We start from the raw sequence: 25675 nt of genomic DNA, 5'->3' as shown, positions 1-25675 counted from the left end.
GGCTGCCCTTCTCAAGGGATTTGGGGTGGAACAGTGTAACTCTTTGTCTCCCCTGAGGCCGCTTCCACATCTCCTCCTTTTTTATTTTTTTTTAATTTTTTTTTTTTATTTTAATTAGGAGCTTAAAATGTTTCCAAACATATACCTTAAAATCTCACCTCCTCCACAGAGCACCCGCTTTGCTTTGTGGGACACCAAAAACTCAATAACAAAACACATTAAGCAAACAGAAAAAACAATATTGAAAACAAACACTTAAATCTCGGACCACGCTGGGCAAATTAAACAGTGATGGTACTTAATGCAAACATAATGGTTTTTTAGTTCAGTCTCTTGCAGTTTAGGATTCTCTTTGAGGAAGGGTGCAGCTCTTAGATCTCCTCTCACGAGGGGCAGAGTTCTTCCATCTCCAGTTTCGGCTCTGGTTCCCATGTGGGCATCGCTGCTTTAGATGATCTCGGTGAAACACTGGCTCTGGGAGCTCAGTTCCAGTTTCGATCTCCCCGGAGGAGGTGTTGCCCAGGATGGAAAAGGCAGAGCCCCCAGGGGTGGAGCACCGAACAAAGGGGTGGGAGCGAAGCAGGAGTTACTGGGGGAAGGGAAGGTTCGGGGCTGGAAAAGAAGGAGCAAGGCGGGAAACAAGGGATCCCAGACCGCGTGGCCAGAGCCATCTTGAGATGGGTGGAGAGGCCGGGATTGACTTTCCCGGCCAGGGAACGGGGAATATGGAAAGACAGGGGGTGAAGGAGGACACGGAACAGCGGGCAGACGGCAGCACACCCGCATCACTCTGGATGTTCTCCGTCCCTTGCCTGCCTTCAGGAAAACAGGGGATGGGATGGCAGAAAGACACCGGGGTGATGGGGAGTTGGCAGCAGCCCCGAGACATCTTGGCTTTTTTCACCCTTTGTCCTGCCCTTAGGAACAGTGGAAAGGGGAAGGTACAGGGAGGTATACACCAAAAAAAAAAAAAGGAACTTCACAGAAGACAAAAACAGTCCACCAGAAGAGCCATACCGTCCATAATCGTCCATAATGTTAATATAATCGTCCATAATGTTAATATCGTCCATGATACGTCTCGTTGGGTGGTGTAAGGTGTCCCAGTGTCTGGTCTCGGCTCCCACACCTCCGTAAGCCCTTTTCGTCCCCATGCCCGAGACACTCCCAACCCAGCCTTCCTGCCAGGTACTCTCGAGTCCTCATTTCTTAGGCGGGGGTCTTGCTGGCTCTCAAGCCATCAGCCGGTGACTTACGAGGTGTCCATGGAGCCAGATCCTGCTGTTCTCTTGCTTTGCTGGATGCCACGCAATCTCTCACCATATGTTGCAGTCAGCAACCTCAGGATCTCGTCCAGGGAAGCAGCAGGATTCTGGGGACCAGCATCAAACACCAACCGAGACGGGCTCCCGGTTCATGAAACCATTTATTCAGCATGGGAACAAAGTCAGGTCCAGAACAGAGAGCCCCGAACAGAGGCACAGCAGGGGTTTTTGAGGGACAGAACCCCCGAGGGTTTCCACCTTTGAGGGTGGAGTTCAGGGTCAGGGACCAGTAGAAGCACAGCAAGGGAGAACCCTGCAGGGACTCAAACCCAATCAGAACACCTGGGCCGCCCTTCTCAAGGGGTTTGGGGTGGGACAATGTAACTCTTTGTCTCCCTGAGGCTGCTACCACACCACTATAACATTTTTTCCCGTGATCTATCATACTAAGCACCATGCAAGGCTGTAGAGAGGTCAAGAGAGGTCAAGACAACCTCTGTTTTTAAAACTCTGCCCTGCAGCTATTCCTTACGGTGCTGTCAGCAGGGAAAACATTTTGTCTTCTAAAACCTTACTTCTGATAGTTTTTCCCATCTGAAAACTATCTGGGCCAGGGGCAGCACCCAGGGACCTGCCCTGCCTGGGGGAACTTATAACTGGATCTTATAACTAAGTATCAGAAACAAGGGCACACACTCTGTACTCCAGACTCCAACATTTTACTCTTATTCTTAATTTTCCATGTTTTAAGTAGTACTACGTCTTCATCTACTTCAGCTTCTACCTCTTCTTCCTAATATTCCTATTCTTATTCTTTATCATTTTTTGGTTTCTGGAGGGTCTTATGCAGGTTTTAAGGGGGGGGAGGGGAGGGCAGGGTTTGGGGTTTTTTTCTTTTCTACTATTACTTCCTAAACACAACTTTCTTTTCTTTTGTTAGAATTGTGTGTGTTGCAGTCCAGCAGGCCGCCGTCGTGTCCTGGGAGCAACACCTCCTGTCTGTGTCCATTCCTCATGGCCAAAGTGCCCCAGGATCAGCATGGAGTCCTTTCCGGAGGAGAGGAAATGGCCTTGGAGTCCAGCAGGGAGGAGCTGGAGCCAGTGTCCCTGCAGAGGGCCAAGAGCCGTGTGGCTGTGGCCCTCGGGGACCCGGTGCAGGGGTGCCGCTGGCGGTGCCAGGCTGCCGCTGGGAGCCGATGACTTTCCAGGTGCCTTCCCGGCCGGACGATGGGCCGGGATGCGGCGCTGAGCCCCAGCAGTGAGGGTCCCCCTTTGGGTGCCACTTTGGGCTGCTGTGTGCCCTCGGGGAGCCACCCCAGGGGTACCGCAGAGCGGCCGGGGCCGGCTCGGCCTGCAGGGCCAGCGCAGGCCGGGGCAGCCCGTGCGGCTCCCTCGGGGCGCCGGGCAGGCCGCGGGGCAGCTGCCATCTGCAGCCTGGCGCTGCTGGCAGCGGGCGCTGATCCTGTGGCTGTGCCGCCAGGCAGGGGCAGCGGAACAGCCCCCGCAGCTCCTGCAGCGCCCGCCTCAAGAGCGAGCGGCCTTTTCTGTGGGGAAGCGGCTGCCCAGGAGAAGAGACATCTTCCGCCGTGGCTTGGGCTGCCAGAGGGCCAGGCCCGGCACAGAGTTGCTCTTGCGGGCACAGCTGGGGCTCCTGGCACTCCACCCAAGCTTCTCGAGGGACGGGCAGCAGGATTCCCTCTTGGGCTAAATCTGCCAGTCTCTGCTGCCTGGCCTCTTCTCCTTCCTCGTGCAGCTCCAGGACGCTCACCTCATCCCAGTCATCGTCCTCCCGCTGCCAGGCCTTGAGCTGGCTGCACAGGATGTCGCAGTATTCCCTGCTGTCCTGAGCCAGCTCTCCATCACTGTCATCATCCCAGCTGGACCTGGAGGATTTTCTCTTTGCTTTGCCTCCAGTCACCTCCTGGCCATCCTGGCACAGCTCTTGCTTGCGGCAAGCTTCCCAATCCAAGAGTGCCCGGCGGCTCGTGCCTTCTCCTGGGGACAGCCGCTGCTCAGGAGATTCTTCCCAATCTGAGAATTCCTGACAGTGATCGCTGTCCGCCTGCCACGGCTCCTGCTCCCTGCACTCGCCCCACTCGGAGACAGCTGGGGAGGGCTCTTGCTCCCTGCCCTCATCCCAGTCCCAGAAATGCCAGTAGCTCCCCCATACTTGGACCAGCTCTTGCTCAAGGCCTTCATCCCACTCAGAGAGCTCCTGGCAGCTCTGGGCTTCTCCTGGGGACAGCTGTGGCTCAGTGCAGGCTTCCCCTGGAGTCCCTTGCTGGAACTTGTTCATTTCTCCTCGGCAGAGCTCTGGCTCTTCCTCAGCGCAGGACTCCACGGCTCCTCTCCTCCCTCTGCTCGCCCTCTCAGCCTCCTCCTGCTGCTCCCTCAAGGCCTGGGATCTCTGTGAGCCGGGCCAGGGCCTGGGCGGGGCTGGGACTTGGGCTTCGCCTTCTCCTCCTCCGTGCCTGCAGTCCTCTGGCACACACAGGTACCTGGACACAGCCACTGTCCTGGGACTGACCCAGGCCCCACAAGCCCTTTATATACCCCCCAGCCGGGGCGGGGCTCTGCCATGTCACAATGGACTTTGGGCACCGCAAGGTCCCGCGTCACCACGGCCCCTGACACACCGTGCCTGTGTCACAAAGGCCACTCTGGCACCCCGTGCCTGTGTCACAAAGGCCACCCCAGCACCCCGTGCCTGTGTCACAAAGGTCACCCCGGCACCCCGTGCCTGTGTCACAAAGGCCACCCCGGCACCCTGTGCCTGTGTCACAAAGGCCACCCTGGCACCCCGTGCCTGTGTCACAAAGGCCACCCCGGCACCCTGTGCCTGTGTCACAAAGGCCACTCTGGCACCCCGTGCCTGTGTCACAAAGGCCACCCCGGCACCCTGTGCCTGTGTCACAAAGGCCACTCTGGCACCCCGTGCCTGTGTCACAAAGGCCACCCCAGCACCCCGTGCCTGTGTCACAAAGGCCACCCCGGCACCCCGTGCCTGTGTCACAAAGGCCACCCCGGCACCCCTTCAACAGCCCAAGGCACCAGGAGCGGCCTGGAGCAGCCCAGGCCTTGGGGGATTGCAGCCCCTTCTTCTGAGCCGCTCCTTCAAATGATCAGGAGTGGCTGGGGCCAAGTGAAGGTGCAAAAGGAGACCGTGTGTGTCTTCCTTTGAAAGACAGGGGCCTGCTAAGGGAGGCAGGAGGCTCCTTTGCAATGGAAAATGTAAACCCCCTCCCTCCCAATTATTATCCCTTTGAAAGGCACTCTCTGGCAAAGATAGGAGGACAGGAAGAACAGTTTGTGCTGCTTTTGCATGAATTGCTATTTGGTGAGCAGGGAAGAAGCCCCCCATGGAAATGATTTTACTGAGAGGAGCTGCTAAGCGAGAGCTGCCTCTGTGCCAAGCAAAATCCAAGAGCTGGCTAGCTGTGGGAACTGACTACCTATTAAAGCATTTAAAAAGCTGGATCCACCTCGGTGAGACTGACATTTTGCAGACAGGCAAGCCCGGGAAATCTCTCTCTTGCTTCCACCTTTGAGGAGGTACCCGGCTGCCGGTCGGGCCAGGCCCCGCTGCACTGCGGCCCTTGCAGTCATGCTGACAGTGGCCACAACAATCCTTAAAGCTTCAGGGTCCCCTGACACCCGGGCAACCGAGGAGGAAATTAAAGGAGCGGGTTCGCTGGAGTCCCCAAAACCAACTGGAATAGGAAAATCAAGTAGGGATGAGGCCCTACTTGTTAATCCTGTGGGACAAATTGCATTACAGTTCAGTTCCACCAGTCTAACCTTTTACACATAAACCTTTGACAAAGTCTGGGGCTGGGATTGGATCCAGCTGCTCCCAGTCTCCTCTCTTAGAAGGAATTTAAAAGCCGAGGCGTCCTGGAGGGGTTTGAGGATCCTTGATGGCTGTTGGGTGTCATTTCTCCACCTCATGACTCAGCAGGAGTTTCTCCAATAAAGGAATAAAGCTTTTGCCTGAAGCTCCCACTCTGCCCATGGCAGGAAGCCCTGGGAGTGCGTGTCACATTCCGGCTCCTGAATAGCCGGAGACACTTGGAATGTTGCCATGGAGCCCATCTGAGGGCCTGCAACAAATCTGAAATGTAGTAGGCAACCATCACAGGACCTGTTGCTATGGTGAGTCCCTCGGCAGCTCCATGGAGACCCCATGCCAGGGGTGGTTGCCATGGACACCAGCTCAGACCTGGAGCCAGAGCCCGTTGCCATGGCAACCATTTGCAGTCCCATCCCCAGGCTCATGGGATCCCAGAGCCACAGAATTGGCTGAGTTGGGAGGGAGCCATGGGGATCCTCCAGTCCAACTGCTGGCCCTGCACAGGACACCCCAACAATCCCAGCCTGGGCCTGGCAGCGCTGGCCAAACGCTGCTGGAGCTCAGCCAGCCCTGGAGCTGGGAGCCTTCCCTGGGGAGCCTGTTCAGTGCCCCAGCAGCCTCGCGGGAAAAACCTTTTCCTCACATCCAGCCTAAACCTGCCCGCCTCAGCTCCAGCCGCTCCCTCCACTCCTGTCCCTGGGCACCAGAGGGAAGAGGTTCCCGCAGCCCCCAGCCAGGGACCCGCTCCCAAGGCTGCTGCCATGGCAACCAGGCCTGGTACCACCTGGGATGCTCGGTTTCCATGGGCTGGGCTTCAGGAATGGCATTCCCCAATTTCCTGCTCCTGCTGAAACTGCGCTGCTGCTCTCTTCCCTCCCACCTCCCATGGAAAGCACAAAAGGCAAAGATCCCAGGCTGGGATAAGAACAGTTTATTGAGGACAGCAACGAGATAAGGCAAAAACAGGAACAGAAAAAATTTTGGTAACAAAAAGGATAAGACAAACCATTCACAGGGAAAACTAAAACACCACCGACTGACTCTTCCTGGACATGCATTTCCTCCTGCCAGGAAAGGACACCCTTCTACTCTGGTGAGAGAGAGGGAGTCCTCTTCCTGCCCCTGGCAATGACCTGAGATGGGATTGAATATAACAAAAGGGCCATGGCCAGACCCTCACGTTCTTTAATCCCACATCATGACATTGCCATGGGCAGAAAAAGGTACAGGTGTCTTCCCAGCATGGATAGCAGGTAACATGGATCACCAGGTCTCTTCCCAATGGGGATCCTTCAATGGGGGATGAAGCTGGGGCAGTGCACAAAGCTCTTCCTGCACTTGGGGCATTTGCAGGGCTTCCCTTAGTGGTGTCTCCGTTGGTGTTGGGTCAAGTTAGAGCTCTGGGTGAAGCTCTTCCCACACTGGGGACACTTGTAGGTCCTCTCCCCAGTGTGGATGCGCCGGTGGGTGATGAGGTCGCAGTTTCGCTTGAAGCCCTCCCCACAGTCAAGGCAGCGGAAGGGCCTCTCATCCGTGTGAATCCGCTGGTGCACGAGGAGATTGGAGCTGGTCTGAAATCTCTTCCCAAACTCAGGACACTCGTAGGGCCTCTCCCCAGTGTGGATGCGTTGGTGAATGATGAGGTGGGACCTCCAGCTGAAGCCCTTCCCACATTGCCCACACTCATAGGGCCATTCCCCAGTGTGCATCATCCTGTGGCGGATCAGGCTGTTGCTCTGTCTGAAGCTCTTCCCACACTCCAAGCACTTGTAGCGCTTCTCCCCATCCTGAAGCTGCTCATGGACCACCAGCTCAGAGCCCTGGCTGGATCTCCGGCCGCCTTCCTGGCACAGGGTGGGTCTTTCCTCCTCAGAGCACCCTGGGATGGGTTTGGAGCCCCTCCTCCTGTGGGATCTCTGGGGATTTTCCTCCCCGTTGGATTCCTGCACTGTGGAGCTGCTCACAATGGCCTCTTCCACCAGGTTCTGCTGTGAGGATTTGTCCTCCCTGGTCTCCATCCTCAGCTCCTTGTCTGGGGGAGGAAGGACAAGGAGAGGATGGGATTTGCCTCCATGCCAGAGGGAAGGGGAAGGAGATCCCCCCAGTGCGTCCCCGGCAGGACGGCGTCGGCAGCGGGGTTGTCCTGCAGCCGGGGGCCAGGCTGGGCTGGGAGATGGAGCAGGAGAGAGGGGGAAAGGGGCACTGACTTCCTCCTCACCTGCCTGGGTGTCCCATGGCATCTTCCTCTTCCTCATAGCCTCCTTCTCCATCCAGCCAAAGTTTGGGATTGGAAACTCCTGGTTTGAGAGAAAACAAGGAATGAGCACATTGAGTTTGATGGTCCCTCTTACCAAGCCCATCTCTAGAAGTCACCTGGGCCTCTGACGTGACTTAGTTTGAAAGGAGTTTGCTAAGGAAGGCAGAAATCACCACTGAAATTGATAAAAAATATAAGTATCCCATCCCCTCCGAATTATTATAATCTTGAAACCAAAGTGCTCTCAGGCAACAATATGGGAAAAGGAATATAAGTTCTTTACTAAAGAAAGGAAAATGAAAATGCAGCAGTAGAAAAAAACCCCAACAAAACGAACAGAAAGCAACGCACCAACAGAGCCAGGACCTTACACCCCGTTGGTCAGGGTGCTGGTAGCAGTCTGATTAAATGGTGGCTGCAGTCCTCCTGGAGAAACAGATGTGGTTCTGTTGAAGCAATGATCCCATAGAAGATTGTAGCTTACCTCTGAAGTTCTGGTGCTGTAGATGGGTCTGGTCTCTCCTCTGGGAAACCAGTGGACAAAGACTGCCTGTGGTCTTCTGATTCCCAGATTATATCCATGCAGGAATGCTTGGCTCCTCCCCCTGGGTGCAGCATCTCACAATGGGATGATGTCATTTTATCATTCCTGCAGTGAGACTCAATGGCCCATTACCAGAAGATATCCCCCTGGAGGAAGGATGGGTGGTGGAAGAGATAAAGAACACTGCCCCACCTGGTTTTAACAGCTGGCTCATTAACAGAAGATATCCCCCAGTTATGAGGGAATGGGTGATGAAAGAGATAAAGAAAACTGCTCTACCAGGTTTTAACAGATGGTGAGAGAATACATACTTTTGGTTACATCTTGCATTGCAACCCAAGACATGGGGTCCATATAAACCTCCCAAACACCAGGACTTAGCCCTGAAAATCCCTCCCAGGTGTTCCCCATCTCTGGTCTCCCTCCTTTGGTGTTCAGGGGTTCCTCCCTGTCCCAGCTGCTGGGGTTCATGCCTGTACTGTGGATCCCCTGTCTACTCGGTCCCTGACCTCTTCAGGCTCCTGGGAGTGCCAGGAATCCAAAAAGTTCCCCCATTTCCACTCAGCTTTGGAGTTCTTCATTCTTCAAACATCCCCCCAAAAAAACCCAATCCAGGGACACCCCAGAATATCTGGGCTGAGCTCCCCCTCCCCGGGCACTTCTTGGATGGGGGGGTGATGATCCCATAGGTGGGGGCCTGTGAATTCAGGGAGTGCTTGACCTCGTGGTTCCTACTCCTTTTCCCTGATCCTCCTTTGTCCCTCCTTCAGGCTGAAGAAGCTGCTCAAGGAGTCAGAAGCAAAACTCCAAGTCCCTTGGAGCTTCAATCAGCCCCACTGAGGGCAGGGACTGCCAAAGGCTCCCCAGGGACTGGTGAGAGCAGATCCTGGAGGCCAGGATTGCCTTTGCCGGGAGCCAAAGGCTCTGAGCAGGGAACTGCAATGCTGAGCAAGCCCTGGCTGGGTTGGAGGAAGCAGAAAGGCCAAGCCCTGAGCCCAGGCCTGGCCCAGCAGGGCCTGTCCCTCACGGGTGGCTCAAGGCTCTTTGTGGGGCAGTGGGATGTGAGGGGCAGCAAGGACAAATGCCATAAACCTGTGTGACACTCCAGATCCTTATGGAAACATTGGTCAGTGTGACACCATGGGAAGTTGTGGAACCAAGGGGATCATTGTGGCACTCTTGGGCCCATGGAACCAAGGGACCAGTGGGACAGTCTGAAGCCTTATGGAAACAAGAGGCCACTGTGAGCCTGCAGGGCTGTAACACCCAAGAACACTTCAATGCTGGTGGTAACCAAAGGTTCCTGTGCTTGAATTTGGTGCACAGGAGAAACAACAACCAGATCTTCTCAGCATGGACAAATGCAAAGAATATTCTTGGTAGGAAGGGACCCACAAGGACCATCAAGTCCAGCTCTTAAGATAATGGCCCCACAAGGATCGAACCCACAACCTCGGTGATACTGGCACCATGCTCTGACCAACTGAGCTAAGAGGTCAAAATGACACAAAATTTAACTGACGAAATTCAGACAATCAAGGAACTATGGCAAAGGGTTTAATACAACATCCAACTGCACAAAGAACTCTTACCATAGCCTTAACTTTGCAAACTTAGCTCATTTAACCTAAAAAGTGTTAACCCTTAAGATGTTATCTATCCAAAAATGTTCCAGATACATAGGATTAGAAGGAGAAGAAATAGAAAACAGAAGGACAGAAGATCTACAGAAAAACACTTCCAGAATGATCCCAGTCACTCCCACTACAATCTCAGTCACTCCCAGTATGAGCTGTTGCACCCAGCCACCCCTAGTATGGTTCCAGTCACACCCAGGCCCTCCCAGTATGATTCCAGTCATGGCCAGAGTGACTCCCTGTCACTCCCAGGGTGGGCCCAGTTGCTCCCAGTCACCTCCAGCATGGTTCCAGTCCCAGCCAGCCCCTTTGCACTCACTCCCAGTATGATCCCAGCTAGTTCCAGTAGGATCCCAGTATGACCCCAGCATGGGCACAGCTGCTCCCAGGATTATCCAGTGTGGTTCCAGTTCCTCCCATTTACCTGCACTGTGGTTTCAGTCTATCCCAGTCTATCCCAGTTGCTCCTAGTCACTCCTCAGGTGCTTCCAGCCTGATCCCAGTTGCTCCCAGCCACTCCCAGTCACGCTGAGTGCAGTCCCAGTTGCTGCCAGTATGGTCCCAGTCTTGCCCAGTATGGCCCAACTGCTCCCACTGTGATCCCAGTAGGATGCCAGTTACCCTCAGGTTGGTTCCAGTCACTCCCTGTTCCTCCCAGCGTGATTCCAGTTGCACCCAGTTGGCCCCAGTACAGTCCCAGTTGCTCCCCAGATGATCCCAGCTGCTCCCTGCATGGTCTCAGTCATGCCCAGCTGGAGTTGCCCCCAGTGTAGACCCTGTCACTCCCAGTTGTTCCCAGTTGTCCCCAGCATGGTTCCCATTGTTCCCATTGTGTTCCCAGTCATCCCCAGTATGGTCACAGACACCCCCAGTATATCCCAGCTGCCCTCAGCATGTCCATAGCCATTCCCAGACACTCCTAGTAATCCCAGTTAGGTGCTTGTTATCCCAGTATGATCTCAGGTCCAGCATATCCCAGTCAAGCTGGGATTCACTCCCTGAATTTACAGCCCCTCCATCCATGGGATCAACACCCCTCTATCCCACAGGTGACCAGGGAGGGGGAGCTCGGCCCAGGTATCCTGGGTGGTTCCTGGGTTGGGTTTTTTGGGGCGATTATTGGAGAATGAAGAATTCCAAAGCTGAGAAAAAAATGCCCTTTGGGGGGACATTTGGGGTTCCCAGTGGCAGCTGGTGGCAGAGGCAGCCTGGAGGAGCAGAGCCCTGTGTCCCCGAGGACCCCAAAGTGGGGAGCCCAGAGAGGGGGAGTGCCATGATTTGCGGGACCCTCAATTAAATAGAGAGGGGCAGGGGGGTCTCCTTGGACCCCATGCATCCCCAAGCAGGAAATAAGGGGAGCAGGGACCATGGGACCCAAAAAACTTCCTGCATCCCTAAGTGGGGAGATGGAAATGGGGGGAACTTTTCAAATTCCTGGCACTCACAGCAGCAAGAAGAGGTCAGGGACTGAGTAGATGGGGGACCGCCAGTACAAGCGTGACCCCCAGAAGCTGGGACAGGGGTGAAAGCCTGAACACCAAAAGGGAGAGAACAGAAATGGGGAACTTCTGGAAAGCATTTTCAGGGCCAAATTTTAGTGGTGTACAATTTTTATGTACCCCATGTCCTGGGTTGCAATGCAAGATGTAACCAAAAGTATGTATTCTATCACCATCTGTTAAAAACTAGTGGAGCAGTTTTCATTATCTCCTACATGACCCATCCCTCATAACTGGGGGATGTCTTCTGTTAATGGGCCAGCTGTTAAAACCAGGTGGGGCAGTGTTCTTTATCACTTCCACCACCCATCCTTCCTCCAGGTGGATATCTTCTGTTAATGGGCCATTGAGTCTCAGTGCAGGACTGATAAAATGTCATCATCCCATTGTGAGATGCTCCACCCAGGAGGAGGAGCCAAGCATTCCTGCATGGATATAATCTGGGAATCAGAAGACCACAGGCAGTCTTTCTCCACTGGATTCCCAGAGGAGAGACCAGACCCATCTACAGCACGGGAACTTCAGAGGTAATGTACACAATTCTATGGGATCATTGCTTCATTGCTTATCTGAGACCATTTTGATATCAAGATTATAATAATTTGGAGAGGGCTGTTGCTTACATTTTTATCAATTTCAATGGGGGTTTCTGCTTTCCTTAGCAAACACCTTTCCTTTCAAACCAAGACCCCCCAGATGCCCTGGTGACTTCTAGAGAGGGACTTGGACAGAGGGACCTTCAAACTCAGCATGCTCATTCCTTGTTCTCTCCCGAACCAGGATTTCCCCATCCCAAACTTTGGCTGGATGGATGAGAAGGCTGCAAGGAAGAGGAAGATGCCCCAGGAATCCCAGGCAGGTGAGGAGGAAGTCACTGCCCCTTTCCCCCTCTCTCCTGCGTCTGCTGGGGACGCATTGGAGGGAACTCCTTCCCCTTCCCTCTGGCATGGAGGCAAATCCCATCCTCTCCTTGTCCTTCCTCCCCCAGACAAGAAGCTAAGAATGGAGACCAGTGAGGAGAAATACCCACGGCAGAACCTCATGGAAGAGGCCATTTTGAGCAGCTCCACAGTGCAGGAATCCAACAGGGAGGAAAATCCCCAGAGATCCCGCAGGAGAAGGGGCTCCAAACCCATCCCAGGGTGCTCTGAGGAGGAAAGACCCACCCTGTGCCGGGAAGGCGGCCGGAGATCCAGCCGGGGCTCTGAGCTGGTGGTCCATGAGCAGCTTCAGGATGGGGAGAAGCCCTACAAGTGCTTGGAGTGTGGGAAGAGCTTCAGCCAGAGCAACAAACTGATCCGCCACCAGATGATCCACACTGGGGAATGGGCCTACGAGTGTGGGGAATGTGGGAAGGGCTTCAGCTGCAGCTCCCAACTCATCATCCACCAGCGCATCCACACGGGGGAGAGGCCCTATGAGTGTCCCGAGTGTGGGAAGAGGTTTCACAGCAGCTCCACTCTCCTCAGGCACCAGCGGATTCACACGGATGAGAGGCCCTTCCGCTGCCCTGACTGCGGGGAGGGGTTCAATCGAAACTCCACCCTCATCAGGCACCGGAGCATCCACACTGGGGAGAGGCCCTATGAGTGTGGGGAATGTGGGAAGAGCTTCAGAACCAGGTCCGACCTCAATACACACAAACGTATCCACACTGGGGAGAGACCCTACGGGTGTCCCCAGTGTGGGAAGAGCTTCAGCCAGAGCTCTCACTTGACCAGACACCAACGGAGGCACCAGTAAGGGAAGCCCTGCCAGTGCCCCAAGTGCAGGAAGAGCTTTCTCCACAGCTCCAGCTTCATCCCCCCTTGGAGAATCCACATTGGGAAGAGACCTGGTGATCCATGTTCCCTGGGATCCATGCTGGGAAGACACCTGTCCCTCTTCCTGCCCATGGCAATGACATGATGAGAGATCAAAGAACATGAGAGTCTGGCCATGGCCCTGTCATTATATTCAATCCCATCTCAGGTCATTGCCAGGGGCGGGAAAAGGACTCCCTCTCCCTCACCAGAGGAGAAGAGTGTCCTTTCTTGGCAGGAGGAAATATGTGGCCAGGAAGAGCCAGTCAGTCGCATTTTAGTTTTCCCTATGAATAGTTTGTCTTATCCCTTCTGTTATCCACATTGTTTCTGTTCCCGTTTGTTCCTTATCTTGTTGCTGTTCCAAATAAATTGTTCTTATTCCAGCCCGGGATCTTTGTCTTTTGTGCTTTCCATGGGAGGTGGGAGGGAAGCGAGCGGCAGCACAATTTTAGCTGAAGCAGGAAATTGGGGAATGCCATCCCTGAAGCCCAGCCCATGGAAACCGAGCATCCCAGCTGGTGCCAGGCCTGGTTGCCATGGCAGCAGCCTTGGGAGCGGGTCCCTGGCTGGGGGCTGCGGGAACCTCTTCCCTCTGGTGCCCAGGGACAGGAGTGGAGGGAGCGGCTGGAGCTGAGGCGGGCAGGTTAAGGCTGGATGTGAGGAAAAGGTTTTTCCCGCGAGGCTGCTGGGGCACTGAACAGGCTCCCCAGGGAAGGCTCCCAGCTCCAGGGCTGGCTGAGCTCCAGCAGCGTTTGGCCAGCGCTGCCAGGCCCAGGCTGGGATTGTTGGGGTGTCCTGTGCAGGGCCAGCAGTTGGACTGGAGGATCCCCATGGCTCCCTCCCAACTCAGCCAATTCTGTGGCTCTGGGATCCCATGAGCCTGGGGATGGGACTGCAAATGGTTGCCATGGCAATGGGCTCTGGCTCCAGGCCTGAGCTGGTGTCCATGGCAACCACCCCTGGCATGGGGTCTCCATGGAGCTGCCAAGGGACTGACCATAGCAACAGGGGCTGTGATGGTTGTCATGTAAATAGCATAGCAACAGGGGACTGGTTATGGTTACCATGGAAACAGACCATAACAATGGGGCAGATGTTGCCATGGGAACAGACCACAGCAGGGAGACAGCTCTGGCCAGGAGCAGCTCCTGAGCACAGCCCAGCAGAGCTGGGGCCCTGCCAGGGCAGCTCAGGGACACAGAGAGCAGGCCCAGACAGAGCTGCCAGGGGCTCAGCACTGGCAGGGGCTGTGGGATGTGCCAGAGGTGGCTGTGTCCCAGCATCACCTCTGTGGCTGTGTCCTGGAGCCCCAGAGCAGCTGTGATGTCAGAAAGGGGCTGTGTGACAGCTCCGAGTGGGTTGTGTGTGGTCACAGATGGGGCTGTGACATCACAGAGTTTGTTGTGTGAGGTCACTGAGCAGCTATGGCATCATAGAGGGGACTGTGTGACATCACATAGATGGCTGTGCCATCATGACATGGCTTTATGACATCATAGACCTGGTTGTGAGGTCAAAGTATGTGCTGTGACATTACAGGGTATCTGTATGACGTCACAGAGATGGTTGTGTGACATCACCGATGGGGTTATGACATCACAGAGCTGACTGTGACATCATAAAGGATGGTGTGAGGCCATTGAGCAGAGACTGCCATCATAGAGGGTAGCTCTGTGACATCACAGACCAGGATGTGACATCACAGAAAAGACTGTGACATCACAGGTTGAATTTTTGACATCACAGTCTTCTGTGACATCACAGTACAGTTGTGTGACAACACATGATAACATCCCAGAGTTGGCTCACTTAACAGAGCTCAAACCTAACAGGACTTCAGTTATACCTTAACCTTAAATGAAACCTCAAATGTCACAATTTAGCAAAACATTTTGCTAATTAAAATACAGCATTTACTGTGTTTAACCTAACTCACAACCTATGACTTATCAAATTAGCAGAGGAATAATACTAAACAGTATTTAAATTAGCTCATAATTTATATTAATCCTAACAATGGAGCAAAAGAAGAACACTAGGCAGCATTTAACTTAGCTTATACCTCGTGACTTACCCTCACTCACAGGCCTGACTGACTCAGATCTCCAAGGCACTCCAGCCCCTCCCAGAGCAGCATTTCTGCCACATTTGCCAGGGCACAGCACTGGTGTGTGCACACAGACACAAAGAGGCAGTGCAAGGCAGCTGTGAGAAATTCCCCTGCAGGGCAGGGAAATGCTCCCTGCGGATGCTTTGGCATCTCCCCAGCGGGCCAAGGGCTGAGCCTGGAGGAGTGGGGGGATCGGCCCAGGCTCTGTCCTTGTTCGGGGGTGCCCCGAGTGCAGCAAACGGGAGAGTTCCCGGCTCACAGAGGCCCCACTCCGAGGGAGGTGGCTGGCCCAGGAGAGCTGCAAGGGGCTCCTTTTGGAGCGCTGTTTGTAGGGCCCCAAGAGAGGGGCTTCAGGCACAGCAATGTTTCATCCTGGCCGCACTTGGCATCAACAGCTTTCTTTGGAAGGCTGAGAACAGGGATGTTGTGCCACGCAGGGAACAGGAACAGTTCCCAGGGCTGCTCCTGAAGCAAGCAGGAGCTGCTTGGGCAGCAGCAGTGCCTGGGAGCAGACAGTGTTTCTGATGAGCTGCAGAGGAGCTGAGCCCAGGGGCTGTTGGCCAAGGCCCAGGCCCAAGGAGCATTTCTCAGCTGGCAGGGCGGCCTGAGAAGGGGAGGGGGGAATGCACCAGCACAGGGCCCCATGGAACCAAGGGATATTTGTGACACTGTGGGGCACCATGAAATAAACAAAGCATTGTGACTCTGTGAGGCCTCATGGAACCAGTGAGACCATTGTGGTCCCCACAGAACCAAGAGGACCATTGGGATCCTGTGGGGCCTCATGAAACCAAGAGGCCTTTGTGACACTGCAGGGCCTGATGGATCCTGAGGCCATTGTGACAACTCCATGGAATCAAGAGTCCACTGTGACACTGCAGGTCTTCTTATAATCAGTGCTCCACTATGACACTGCTGGAGCCCATGGAATCACAGCACCATTGTGACACTGAAGGGCCCCATGGAAGTAAGGGTCCATTGTGACTCTATGGGGCTTCATAAAATCAAGGGAACACAGAACAGGTCTGGCTGGTTTGGCCTCCCAGGGGCACCTGACTGGTCCAACTGACCTTGACATGTTGAGGGTCTCTTCTCATCTGCTACTGAAACACTGGGGAAGGCACTGTGAGTTCCTCCCTATGGGAAAGAGCTGTCCTGCTTCTCCAGGCATCCATGGCCAAAATTTGGATTCCACCTCCAACATTCCCTACATCCAAAGCCTGCTCCCAGATAAAATCTGCCATTACTGGCAAGTTGGGCTGGCTTTGGCCTCCTGATGTCCAGCTCTCACCTGCCTTCCAAACCCTGGGGCTCTGTGCTTTCCTTCCTATAGAAAAGAATTGTCCTTCTCAGCCAGGTGCCCATGACCAAAATTGGAATTCCACCTCCAGCTTTGCCTGTTGTGAGAGACTGGAGGAGATTGTTGGCTGGAAACATTTTGTGTTTCAAAGGGGAGGAAGGGGCAGGTCCAGCCTTGTCCTGCCCTGTAACCCCAGCACTGCACTGCCCTGGAACCCCAATCCCCCCAGAGCCTCTATCCCAGCCCTGCAGTGTCTGCCAGTCCCTGGCACACCAAAGGCAATGCTCCACACCCACCTCTGGAGCCCCCAGCCCAGCTCCTGAGTGACCAAATGATCAGAAATCTCACCTGGGGAATGGGCCCAGGAAGACCAAGGGGTATTTAAGGCTGAGCACAAGGCAAGCACACATCTTGACCCTGCCTCCTCTTGGGATTTCTATCTGAACATTGCTGGAATCCAGGAGTTGTGTTGGGGGTTAGGTGTCCTTTTTTTTTCTGGCTTGCCGGTGGAATTTTTACCCATTAGCTGTGGGGACAACCTAACTGTGGGTACTTGGTGGGTGCTCGACAAAGGACAAAGAGTGGCCGGGCTTGGGGGGGAAGGGGGCAGAAAAGGAGGGTGGGGACAGTTTTTAGCTGGCTTTCTTCGGCTTTGGGGAAAGACAATTTTTTTCCTGGGTCACGGAGCTGCTGCAGTAGAGAGAAGGGAATTTCACCATCACCCAGATGGAGCTGCTGCTGCTTCTCCTCCTCCCCTCTTTGTTGGTGGCCTCGCACCCCCTGTCCTGCCGGGACGTGTGGCTGTGGCAGTGCCAGGCACCGCCGCGGAGCTGCTGATCCACCTCAGCCACCGGCCCAGGATCTCAGCTCATCCCTGCTGTTCCAGCTGAGTGTTCCTCAGAGTCCTGCAGGAGCACCGGGACTGCCCGCCCGAGGGGGTTTGTGAAACAAAGCCTCTCCTCCATCCCGTCTCAGCCGAGAAAGCTGTCATGGGCCCCCTGGTTCTGTTTTCTTGTCAATGCTGAAGTTATTGTTTGTTTGTGTGCCTGGTTATACTAGTAAAGAACTGTTATTCCTATCCTCAGATCTCTGCCTAAAGGCACCTTGATTTAAAAACTATATTAATTTGGAGGGAGGGGGTCTACATTCTTTCATTCCAAGGGAGGCTCCGGCTCTCCCTAGCAGACACCTGTCATCTAGAACCGAGACAAAATCTCATCAATATCCTACAAATTTAAAAAAAATCCCACATAATTGCAGAAAAATCACACACAATTCCCTAAATCTTCTCAAAACCCTATCAAACTGCAGAAAAATCCCACCAATCTCCACAAATTTCCACAAAATCGAAGAAAAATCCCTCAAAATTCTTAAATTCTCAAAATACCAGAAAATAACGGAAAAATGACAAAAAATTATATCAACTTTTGCAAAATCCCATAAAAATAAAAAAAACCCCTGAATCTTCCCAAAACCCTACCAAATTCCACAAATATCTCACAAAATCTCCTGAATATCCCACAAAATTCAAGAAAAATCCCACAAAATTGCAGAAAGCTTCTCAAAATCCCAACTAATTGCAGAAACATCCCACAAAACCCTCACAAATTTCCACAAAACCTAAGAAAATACCTCAAAATCCTTCATGTCTCCTCCAAATCCCTCAAAATTCTAAAAAACTCCCACAAAATCTCCTCAATATCCTACCAAATTCAAGAAAAATCCCACCAAATTCAGAAAAATCCCATACAATTCCCTAAAGGTTCTCAAAACCCCACCCAATTCCAGTAATATCCCACAAAATCCCCACTAATTTCCACAAAATCAACAAAAATACCTCAAAATCCTTCAAGTCTCCACAAAATCCCGCAAAATTTGAGACAAAACTCACACAATTCATTAAATGTTCGAAAAACCCCAGAAAATTCCAGAAACATCTCACCAAATCTCCACAAAATACCACAAAATCCAAGAAAAATCACACAAAATTGTAGAAAAATCCCACACAAATCATTAATTGTTCTCAAAACCCCACCAAATTCCAGAAACATCCTACAAAATCCCCACTAATTTCCACAAAATCTAAGAAAATACCTCAAAATCCTTCATGTCTCCTCAAAATCCCTCAAAATTCTACAAAAATCCCTCCAAATCTCCCCAATATCCAGCCACATGCAAGAAAAATCCCACCAAATTCCAGAAAAATCCCACACAAATCATTAAATGTTCTCAAAACCCCAGCAAATTCCAGAAACATCCCACCAAATCTCCACAAAATACCAAAAAATTCCACAACAGTACAAAAAAATCCCACAAAATACCAGAAACATCCTACCAAATCTAAACGAATTTCCACAAAATCTAAGAAATATTTCTCACAATTCTTCACGTCTCCTCAAAATCCCAAAAAATTCCCAAAAAAATACCACAAAATTGCAGAAATCCTCTCAAAACCCTATCAAATTCCAAAAACATCCCACCAAAATCCCCAAAAATTTCAACAAAATCTAAGAAAATACCTCAAAACTCTTTATGTCTCCTCAAAATTCCTCAAAATCCCACAAAACTCCCACAAAATCTCCTGAATATCCCACAAAATTCAAGAAAAATCCCACAAAATTCCAGAACAATCCCACAAAATTGCAGAAATCTTCTCAAAATCCCACCAAATTCCGGAAACATCCCACCAAATCGCCACAAAGTTCCACAAAATCTAAGAAACATCCCTCAAAATTCTTCATGTACCCAGAAAATCCCACAAAATTCCAGAACAATCCCACAAAACTGCAGAAAGCTTCTCAAAACCACACCAGATTCCAGTAACATCCCACAAACCCCCCACAAATTTCCACAAAATCTAAGAAAATACCTCAAAATCCTTCATGTCTCCTCAAAATCCCTCAAAATCCCACAAAACTTCCACAAAATCTCTTCAATATTCAACAAAATTCAAGAAAAATCCCTCCAAATTCCAGAAAAATCCCACACAAATCATTAAATGTTCTCAAAACACCAGCAAATTCCAGAAACATCCCACCAAATCTAAACAAATTCCCACAAAATCTAAGAAAAATCCCACACAATTCTTCATGTCTCCTCAATATCCCACCAAATTACAGAAAAATCCCACAAAATTGCAGAAAGCTTCTCAAAAGCCCAACTAATTGCAGAAACATCCCACAAGACCCTCACAAATTTCCACAAAACCTAAGAAAATACCTCAAAATCCTTCATGTCTCCTCCAAATCCCTCAAAATTCTAAAAAACTCCCACAAAATCTCCTCAATATCATACAAAATTCAAGAAAAATCCCAACAAATTCAGAAAAATCCCATACAATTCCCTAAAGGTTCTCAAAACCCCACCCAATTCCAGTAATATCCCACAAAATCCCCACTAATTTCCACAAAATCAACAAAATTACCTCAAAATTCTTCATGTCTCCTCCAAATCCCACAAAATTCAAGAAAAATCCCACAAAAAACTTCGAATTTTCTCAAAATTTGAGAAAATTCCAGCGAAATCACACAAAACCTTCACAGAATTCCACAAAATCTATGAAAAATCTCACACTAAATTCTTCTTGTCTTCTCAAAACCCTTCAAAATTCTAGAAACATTTCACAAAATCTCCTCAATATCCCACAAAAATCAAGAAAGATCCCATAAAGTTCCAGAAAAATTTCCCAAAATTGCCTAAATCTTCTCAAAACCTTAACTAATTCCAGAAACATATCACAAAATTTCCACAAATTTCCACAAAATCTAAGAAAAATCACAGAAAATCTAAGAAAAATCCCGCAAAATTGCAGAAATCTTCTCAAAACCCCACCAAATTCTAGAAACACCCCACAAAATCTCTTCAAATATCCACTAAAATCCACAAGAAATTCCATAAAATTCAAGAAAAATACCACAATAATCCAGAAAAATCCCACAAAAGTGCAGAAAAGTCCCACAAAATTAAGTAATTTACATCTGTCATGGCAGTTGTAGATCCCGGCTGCTCTTGCCCCTCTTCTGCTTGCCACTTGAATTTTAGCAGTACAGCTGCAATTGCCTCTTTCAATCAGTGCTACCCACTGTGCTTTTGTCACGGGGAACTCAGGATTTTTGTTTCAGGCATCATGATCAGTAGAGATCAAAATGCTCCCAAGTCCCTGAGCACTAAGTCGAGGGGAATTAAAGCCACACAGGTCACATTTGCAGTGCTCAAACACAGCCCTGTTGCTGCTGCTGCTGCTGCTGAAATAGAATCAACTGACAGAGGCCATCACAGAAATTGCCTCTGCAGTGGCAAATAAAATGAAAAAATCCACCAGGAGAAAGAAAAACCAGAACTTCCCAACTCGCTTCATTGTTTCTTCTGAGCAGCAGAAGAAAAAGGAACAGGGCACCTTTCAGGCAGCTCCACAAGCTCAGGGTTCTCATTTCCTGGGGAATCTGAGATGCAATTGGCCTTGTTAAAAGGATAAAAGCAAGGGGAATGAATTGGGAATTATTAGGAAAAAATGACCCTTCTTGCACAGAAAGTTCACCAAGTCATTCCCTGCATTTCTCCTTTTCACATTCTTTCTCTCATCCACTGAGAGCTCCAGCTTATCATGTTCTGCTGCTTATCATCAACTGATTGTGCTCTTGATTTCTCCCACTGCAAGAGATGTAGAATCATCTCAACTGAACACAGAAACAAACTCCCTCTGTCAGCCCATCTTCATGTTCCAGATCACTTTCCAGATGTCCATGGGGCTGTTGGAACGATGAGCTCTCCACTGCTGGCTGCAGGCTCTGGAGATTCCTTCTCCACATTCAGCCAGGCTTGTATTCCCCAACAATTCCTGGTAGCCCATCATGTTTTCTTTGGGTAGAAGAGCAACAATGAAAACCTCACCAATGGCACAACTCCCCTGTGCACAAGGAAAAGAAAGAACAAGTTGTCAAGTTCTTCAAACATTTGTCCTGCTTTGCTGCAAGAGTTGTGCTGCACTCACAGTGTGGGAAGCCAAGAGAAGCTGCAGCTGGGGGCACATCTTGTGACAGGAGCTGCGCCTTGTTCTCCAGGACAGGTTTTTGGAAAGAACAGACGGGACTGGGGAGAAGATTCTGGGAAAATGGAAACAGCTTATTTAAAAAATGAAAATAAAATCCAAAGAAACAACCAATATGTTTTTTTCTATTTTTCTCTATTTATTTTTATGTTCCCCTTTTCCATCTTGCACTGTTTCTCCATCCCATTCATTCCAAATGGCTCTCACCTCTAAGATCTGAGACTTGGCAAGTTTTAGACACTGTAAAATACCCTGAGCTATAGCCAGTTTGCCTTGCCCTGTTTTCCTTGGAAAGCAATGCTGGAGACACAAGTGCAGTGCTTGGCTCAGGTACAAATTCTGCATTCAGGGAATGTGCTCAGACGGTGTCTGAGCCTCAGCAGGGACAAGGCACAGCAGCAGCCAAGGGCATTGCTGTGCCCCTGTGCAGGAGTCCAGACTCTGGCTCTTGGCTCAGCAGGGCAAAGTTGCCGTGTTTGGCCAGGCTCAGGGGCTGCCCGGGGAGCGCGGGGCTCGGGGCGGGGCCGAGCGGGCAACGGACAAACGGACACGGGGACAAACGGCCCCGGTGCTTCAGTTGCAGCGGCAGCGGCGGCAGCGGCGGCAGCAGCAGCGACAGCAGCGAAAGAAGCGATTTTATCAATTTTCTGTGTCTCCTCTCCCTCTCCCACTGTCCCTCATCTTCTCCCGGTCTCCCTTTTCCTGCGTCCCCTCCTCTTCCAGGTTCCCTCTCCCCGTGCCCACCCGGGCCATGCCCCCAGCCCGCCCCCGGCCCCGGCTCCGTCCCCGTCTCCGCCCATCCCGCCGAGGTCTCCTCTTCGCCTGGCTCTGGCTGTGCTGGGCGGGCATCAGTGGCCGGGGTTGGGGCGGCATTGCCGCCCTTTGGCTCCGCCTGGCCCGACCCCGGCCCCGGCCCCGGCCCCGGCCCCGGCCCCGGCTCCTCCCGGGGCCCGCGGAGGACACAGGCGGTGCGGCCGCTGCCGCCGCCTCCGCTGCGGCTTCCCCGGCCCGAGCTCCGCCGCTGTCGCGTTCCAATGAGGGAACGCCTGCGGGTGCCCGGCCCGGGGAGCTCGGGGAGCGCTCGGGGGCCGCTCCTGGCCCCGGGCCGAGCACTGACGGCCGCGTCTCTTCCCCAGGGAAGGCGCAGCAGGCCCTGCAGCAGCGCTACCGAGTGGGGTCACTGCTGGGGCGCGGCGGCTTTGGCAGAGTTTTTGCGGCCACTCGGCTCTCGGACGGACTCCCGGTGAGCAGAGGGGCCGGCGGCGGGCGGAGGAGGAGGAGGGGGCGGAGGAGGAGGATGGGGCTGGACACGGTGGGCGGTGAGCTGAATCCGCTGTTCCCTTTGGCTTGCAGGTGGCCATCAAAAAGGTGCCACGGAACCGCGTCCGGCACTGGGGCGAGCTGGTGAGTGAGCGGGGCCAGCGGCAGAAGCCGGGCCGTGCCGGGCGGGGATGAGCCGGGGCCCGGCAGGGTGGGAGCCGCCAGGACACCTGGAGGGAGAGCGGGCGTGGGGCCAGCGGAGGGCACAGAGCATCCCGGGCTGGCTGAGGGCTTCCCGAGCCCTGGCACGGCCTCAGCCCCACTGACGGCACCGTGCTCATCCCGCAGCCCGACGGCACCAGCGCACCCCTGGAGATAGTGCTGCTGGACAAGGTGTCCACAGGCTTCCCCGGTGTGGTGCAGCTGCTGGAATGGCTTGAGCTCCCCAACACCATCGTGATGGTGCTGGAGCGCCCGGAGCGGTGTCAGGACCTGCGGCGTTTCATTCGGGCACGGAGGTTCCTGTCCGAGGAAGAGGCGCGGGAGCTGTTCCAGCAGGTGCTGGCGGCCGTGCGGCACTGCACCAGCTGCGGGGTCCTGCACCGAGATATCAAACCTGAGAACGTCTTGGTAGACCTGGACACCGGCGAGGCAAAACTGATTGACTTCGGCTGTGGCACCTACCTGCAGGACACAGCCTACACTCAATTTGCAGGTGAGCCCACACAGGGGTGGTGATCCTGGTCCTGGCATCTCCTGGCCCAACCTGGGTGTGGCAGGAGGGATTCTCCCTTTTGCTGCCAGTCACAGCATTGAGTCTTCAGCCAAGTTGCTTTTCAGCAGAGTTGGGTGAGAACCCATGTTCCAGGCCTGCTGGCAGCCTTTGCCTGCCACTCTGCCCAGGACTGGGGCTGGGGCTGGGGCAGCCAGCCTGACAAAACCCCCATGGGTGGGGGTAGCAGAGATGGGGTGGCAGGACCTGTGCACCAGCTGGTTTGGTGTGCAGGTGAGAATGGGCTTGGACTGCTCTGCTCACCTGGTTTGCCTTGGTTCAAGATGTTTTTTGGGCAATGCCAGCAGGGAGGATATGGGTGTGGTTTTTCCCCAGCACTGAGTGGTTATTTCCCTTTGTGTGTCATGGTCGGGCCTTGCCAGGGTTTCTGCTGCCCTCTTCCAACACCAGTGGCTTCTTTTCCAACCCCAGGTTTGTACCCAAGTCCCAGGTGCAGGTGAGAGGGCAGCAGGTCACCCCGTGTGCCACTGGGGCAGCCCCCACATGCCCAGGGATGCTGGGGCCAGGCTCTGGGAGCAGCAGCATCCCCCTGATGAGCTCCATCCATATTCCATAGGAACACCGTCATACAGCCCCCCGGAATGGAACGACTTCGGCTGGTACCATGGCGAGGCAGCGACTGTCTGGTCCCTGGGCATCCTGCTGCACGAGATGGTCTGCGGGGAGCACCCTTTCAGGAGGGGCAGGAACATCAGATGGGGCCAGCTCCCGCTGCCACAACGGCTCTCCCAAGGTGGATCCTCATCTCTGGGCACGGGGGGAACACCAGTGTTGGGAGACAGCAGCGGGCTCGTGAGCATCCCGCTCTGGCAGCTGCTGAGGAGGTGGCACATGTCCTGCTCTCCTGCTCTCCTCCAAAACAAAGAATTGATGGGAAAGTTTAGGCCCAGCTCTGAGCACATCCAGCGTGGCCTGGGCATGGGAATAGTGGGGCAAAGCAGGCAGGAGCCTTCTCCAACTGACCAGTGGTTTGTGGTTTCTCTCCCCAGACTGCCAGATTCTGATCAGGTGGTGTTTATCCCTGAACTCCTTGGACAGGCCCTCATTAGAAGACCTGTCCTGTGATCCCTGGATGCAGGATATTCATCAGCCCTAGAAGAAGGGAGAGAGCCACAGGCACAGTGATGCAGGGACCTGGTAAGTTACAGCTCCACACATGCCCTGGCAATCAGCAGCAAAGAAACCCAGACTTTTTTGTCCTGCCTGTGTCACTGCACTGGGGTCATGGAATGGGAACACACAGCCCTTGTGCTGGAGCTGAGCTGCTCTGCCCAGCACTGGTGGGCACCATCTGAGCTGGTTTTGCTTGTCCTGCTTCACTGACAGCCGGGCCCTGGGCAGAACCCTGACAGCCTGGTGTCACCCCAGGGAAGAAGGAGCCCCTGGAGAAGCTGTACCAGGTGGGGCTGCTGCTGCTGCTCCTGGAGACATGGAGGACAGCAGCAAGGATGACAACCTCTTCCTCCACCTGGCCAGTGGGAGCTGGCGATGATGGACTTTGATTCTGGCACCTTCTTCAAAGCCAGGCTCCACAGGGAATTTTCAGGTAAGTCCAGACCCAGGGGGATGCTCCCAGATTTGTGCATTGGCTGGGAACCAAAGGTTTCCCCTTTGCTGGGGCAGATGCAACTGATTCCTCAGTGGCTGCCCAGCTGGTTTTTGGCAGGGCTGGGGACGTGGGCTGGGGTGGTTACGAAATGGGAGTGGGATCCTGGCCCTGCCAACAGCCCCCAGCACCCACCGTGCCCCGGGCTGGGGCTGGGGCAGCCAGCCCGACACAAACAAACCCCCATGGCAGGAGCACAGGTGGGACTCCAGAACCTGAGCACGGCTGCTTTGCTGTGCAGGCAAGGAAGGGCTTGGGCTGCTCCACTCCCCTGCTTTGCTTTGGGATCACCGTGATTTTGGGGGACAGTGCAGGGGGAAAGGGAGAAAGCATGGGCTTCCCTCACCCATGGGTGGGTTTTTCCCTAGAATGTAGGGGTTGGGCCTTCCTCAAGCTCCTGACAGACAAAAGATTTTTTACCATTTTTCTTGTTTCCCCCTTTTTGTCTGTAACCTATTTTCATTAATTTGTTGTTTGTTTTTCTAAAGGAAGCGTTCTAGGTGGGGTCCAGTCTGGATCGGGAAGTGCTTGGGACCAGCTGTGGCGTGGATGGGCCGTGCCCTTGGAGAAGACTGAGGACATCGTTTGGGACCAGCTTTTCTTGTGGCAGCGGATGGTGTGAGGTGGGTCCTCATCTCCTTGGCATGGCTGGGACAAGAGCTTTTGGGAGATGGCAGCGGGCACAGGAGCATCCCGCTCTGG

At 53.1% G+C, this 25675-nt stretch overlaps 2 protein-coding genes across 2 annotated transcripts in view; one reads left to right on the top strand and one right to left on the bottom strand.

Moving 5' to 3' along the window:
* The window catches only part of LOC147645241 (uncharacterized), a 234263-nt gene that overhangs the window by 64238 nt on the left and 144350 nt on the right, over positions 1 to 25675 (bottom strand). The gene's annotated exons all lie outside the window — the stretch shown is intronic.
* Positions 1153 to 24163, top strand: LOC147645246 (serine/threonine-protein kinase pim-1-like). The gene is made up of 4 exons (XM_086874758.1): positions 1153 to 1188; positions 22923 to 23289; positions 23924 to 24100; positions 24150 to 24163. The coding sequence occupies exons 1-4, from the start codon at positions 1153 to 1155 to the stop codon at positions 24161 to 24163; spliced, it is 594 nt and encodes a 197-aa protein (XP_086730884.1).

This window comes from Cyanistes caeruleus, unplaced genomic scaffold, assembly GCF_971803275.1.
Source record: "Cyanistes caeruleus unplaced genomic scaffold, bCyaCae1.hap1.1 HAP1_SUPER_30, whole genome shotgun sequence".
NCBI classification, from domain to species: Eukaryota; Metazoa; Chordata; class Aves; order Passeriformes; family Paridae; genus Cyanistes; species Cyanistes caeruleus.
The sequence above is the reverse complement of the archived record's forward strand: the minus strand, read 5'-3'. Positions and strand labels throughout refer to the sequence as shown.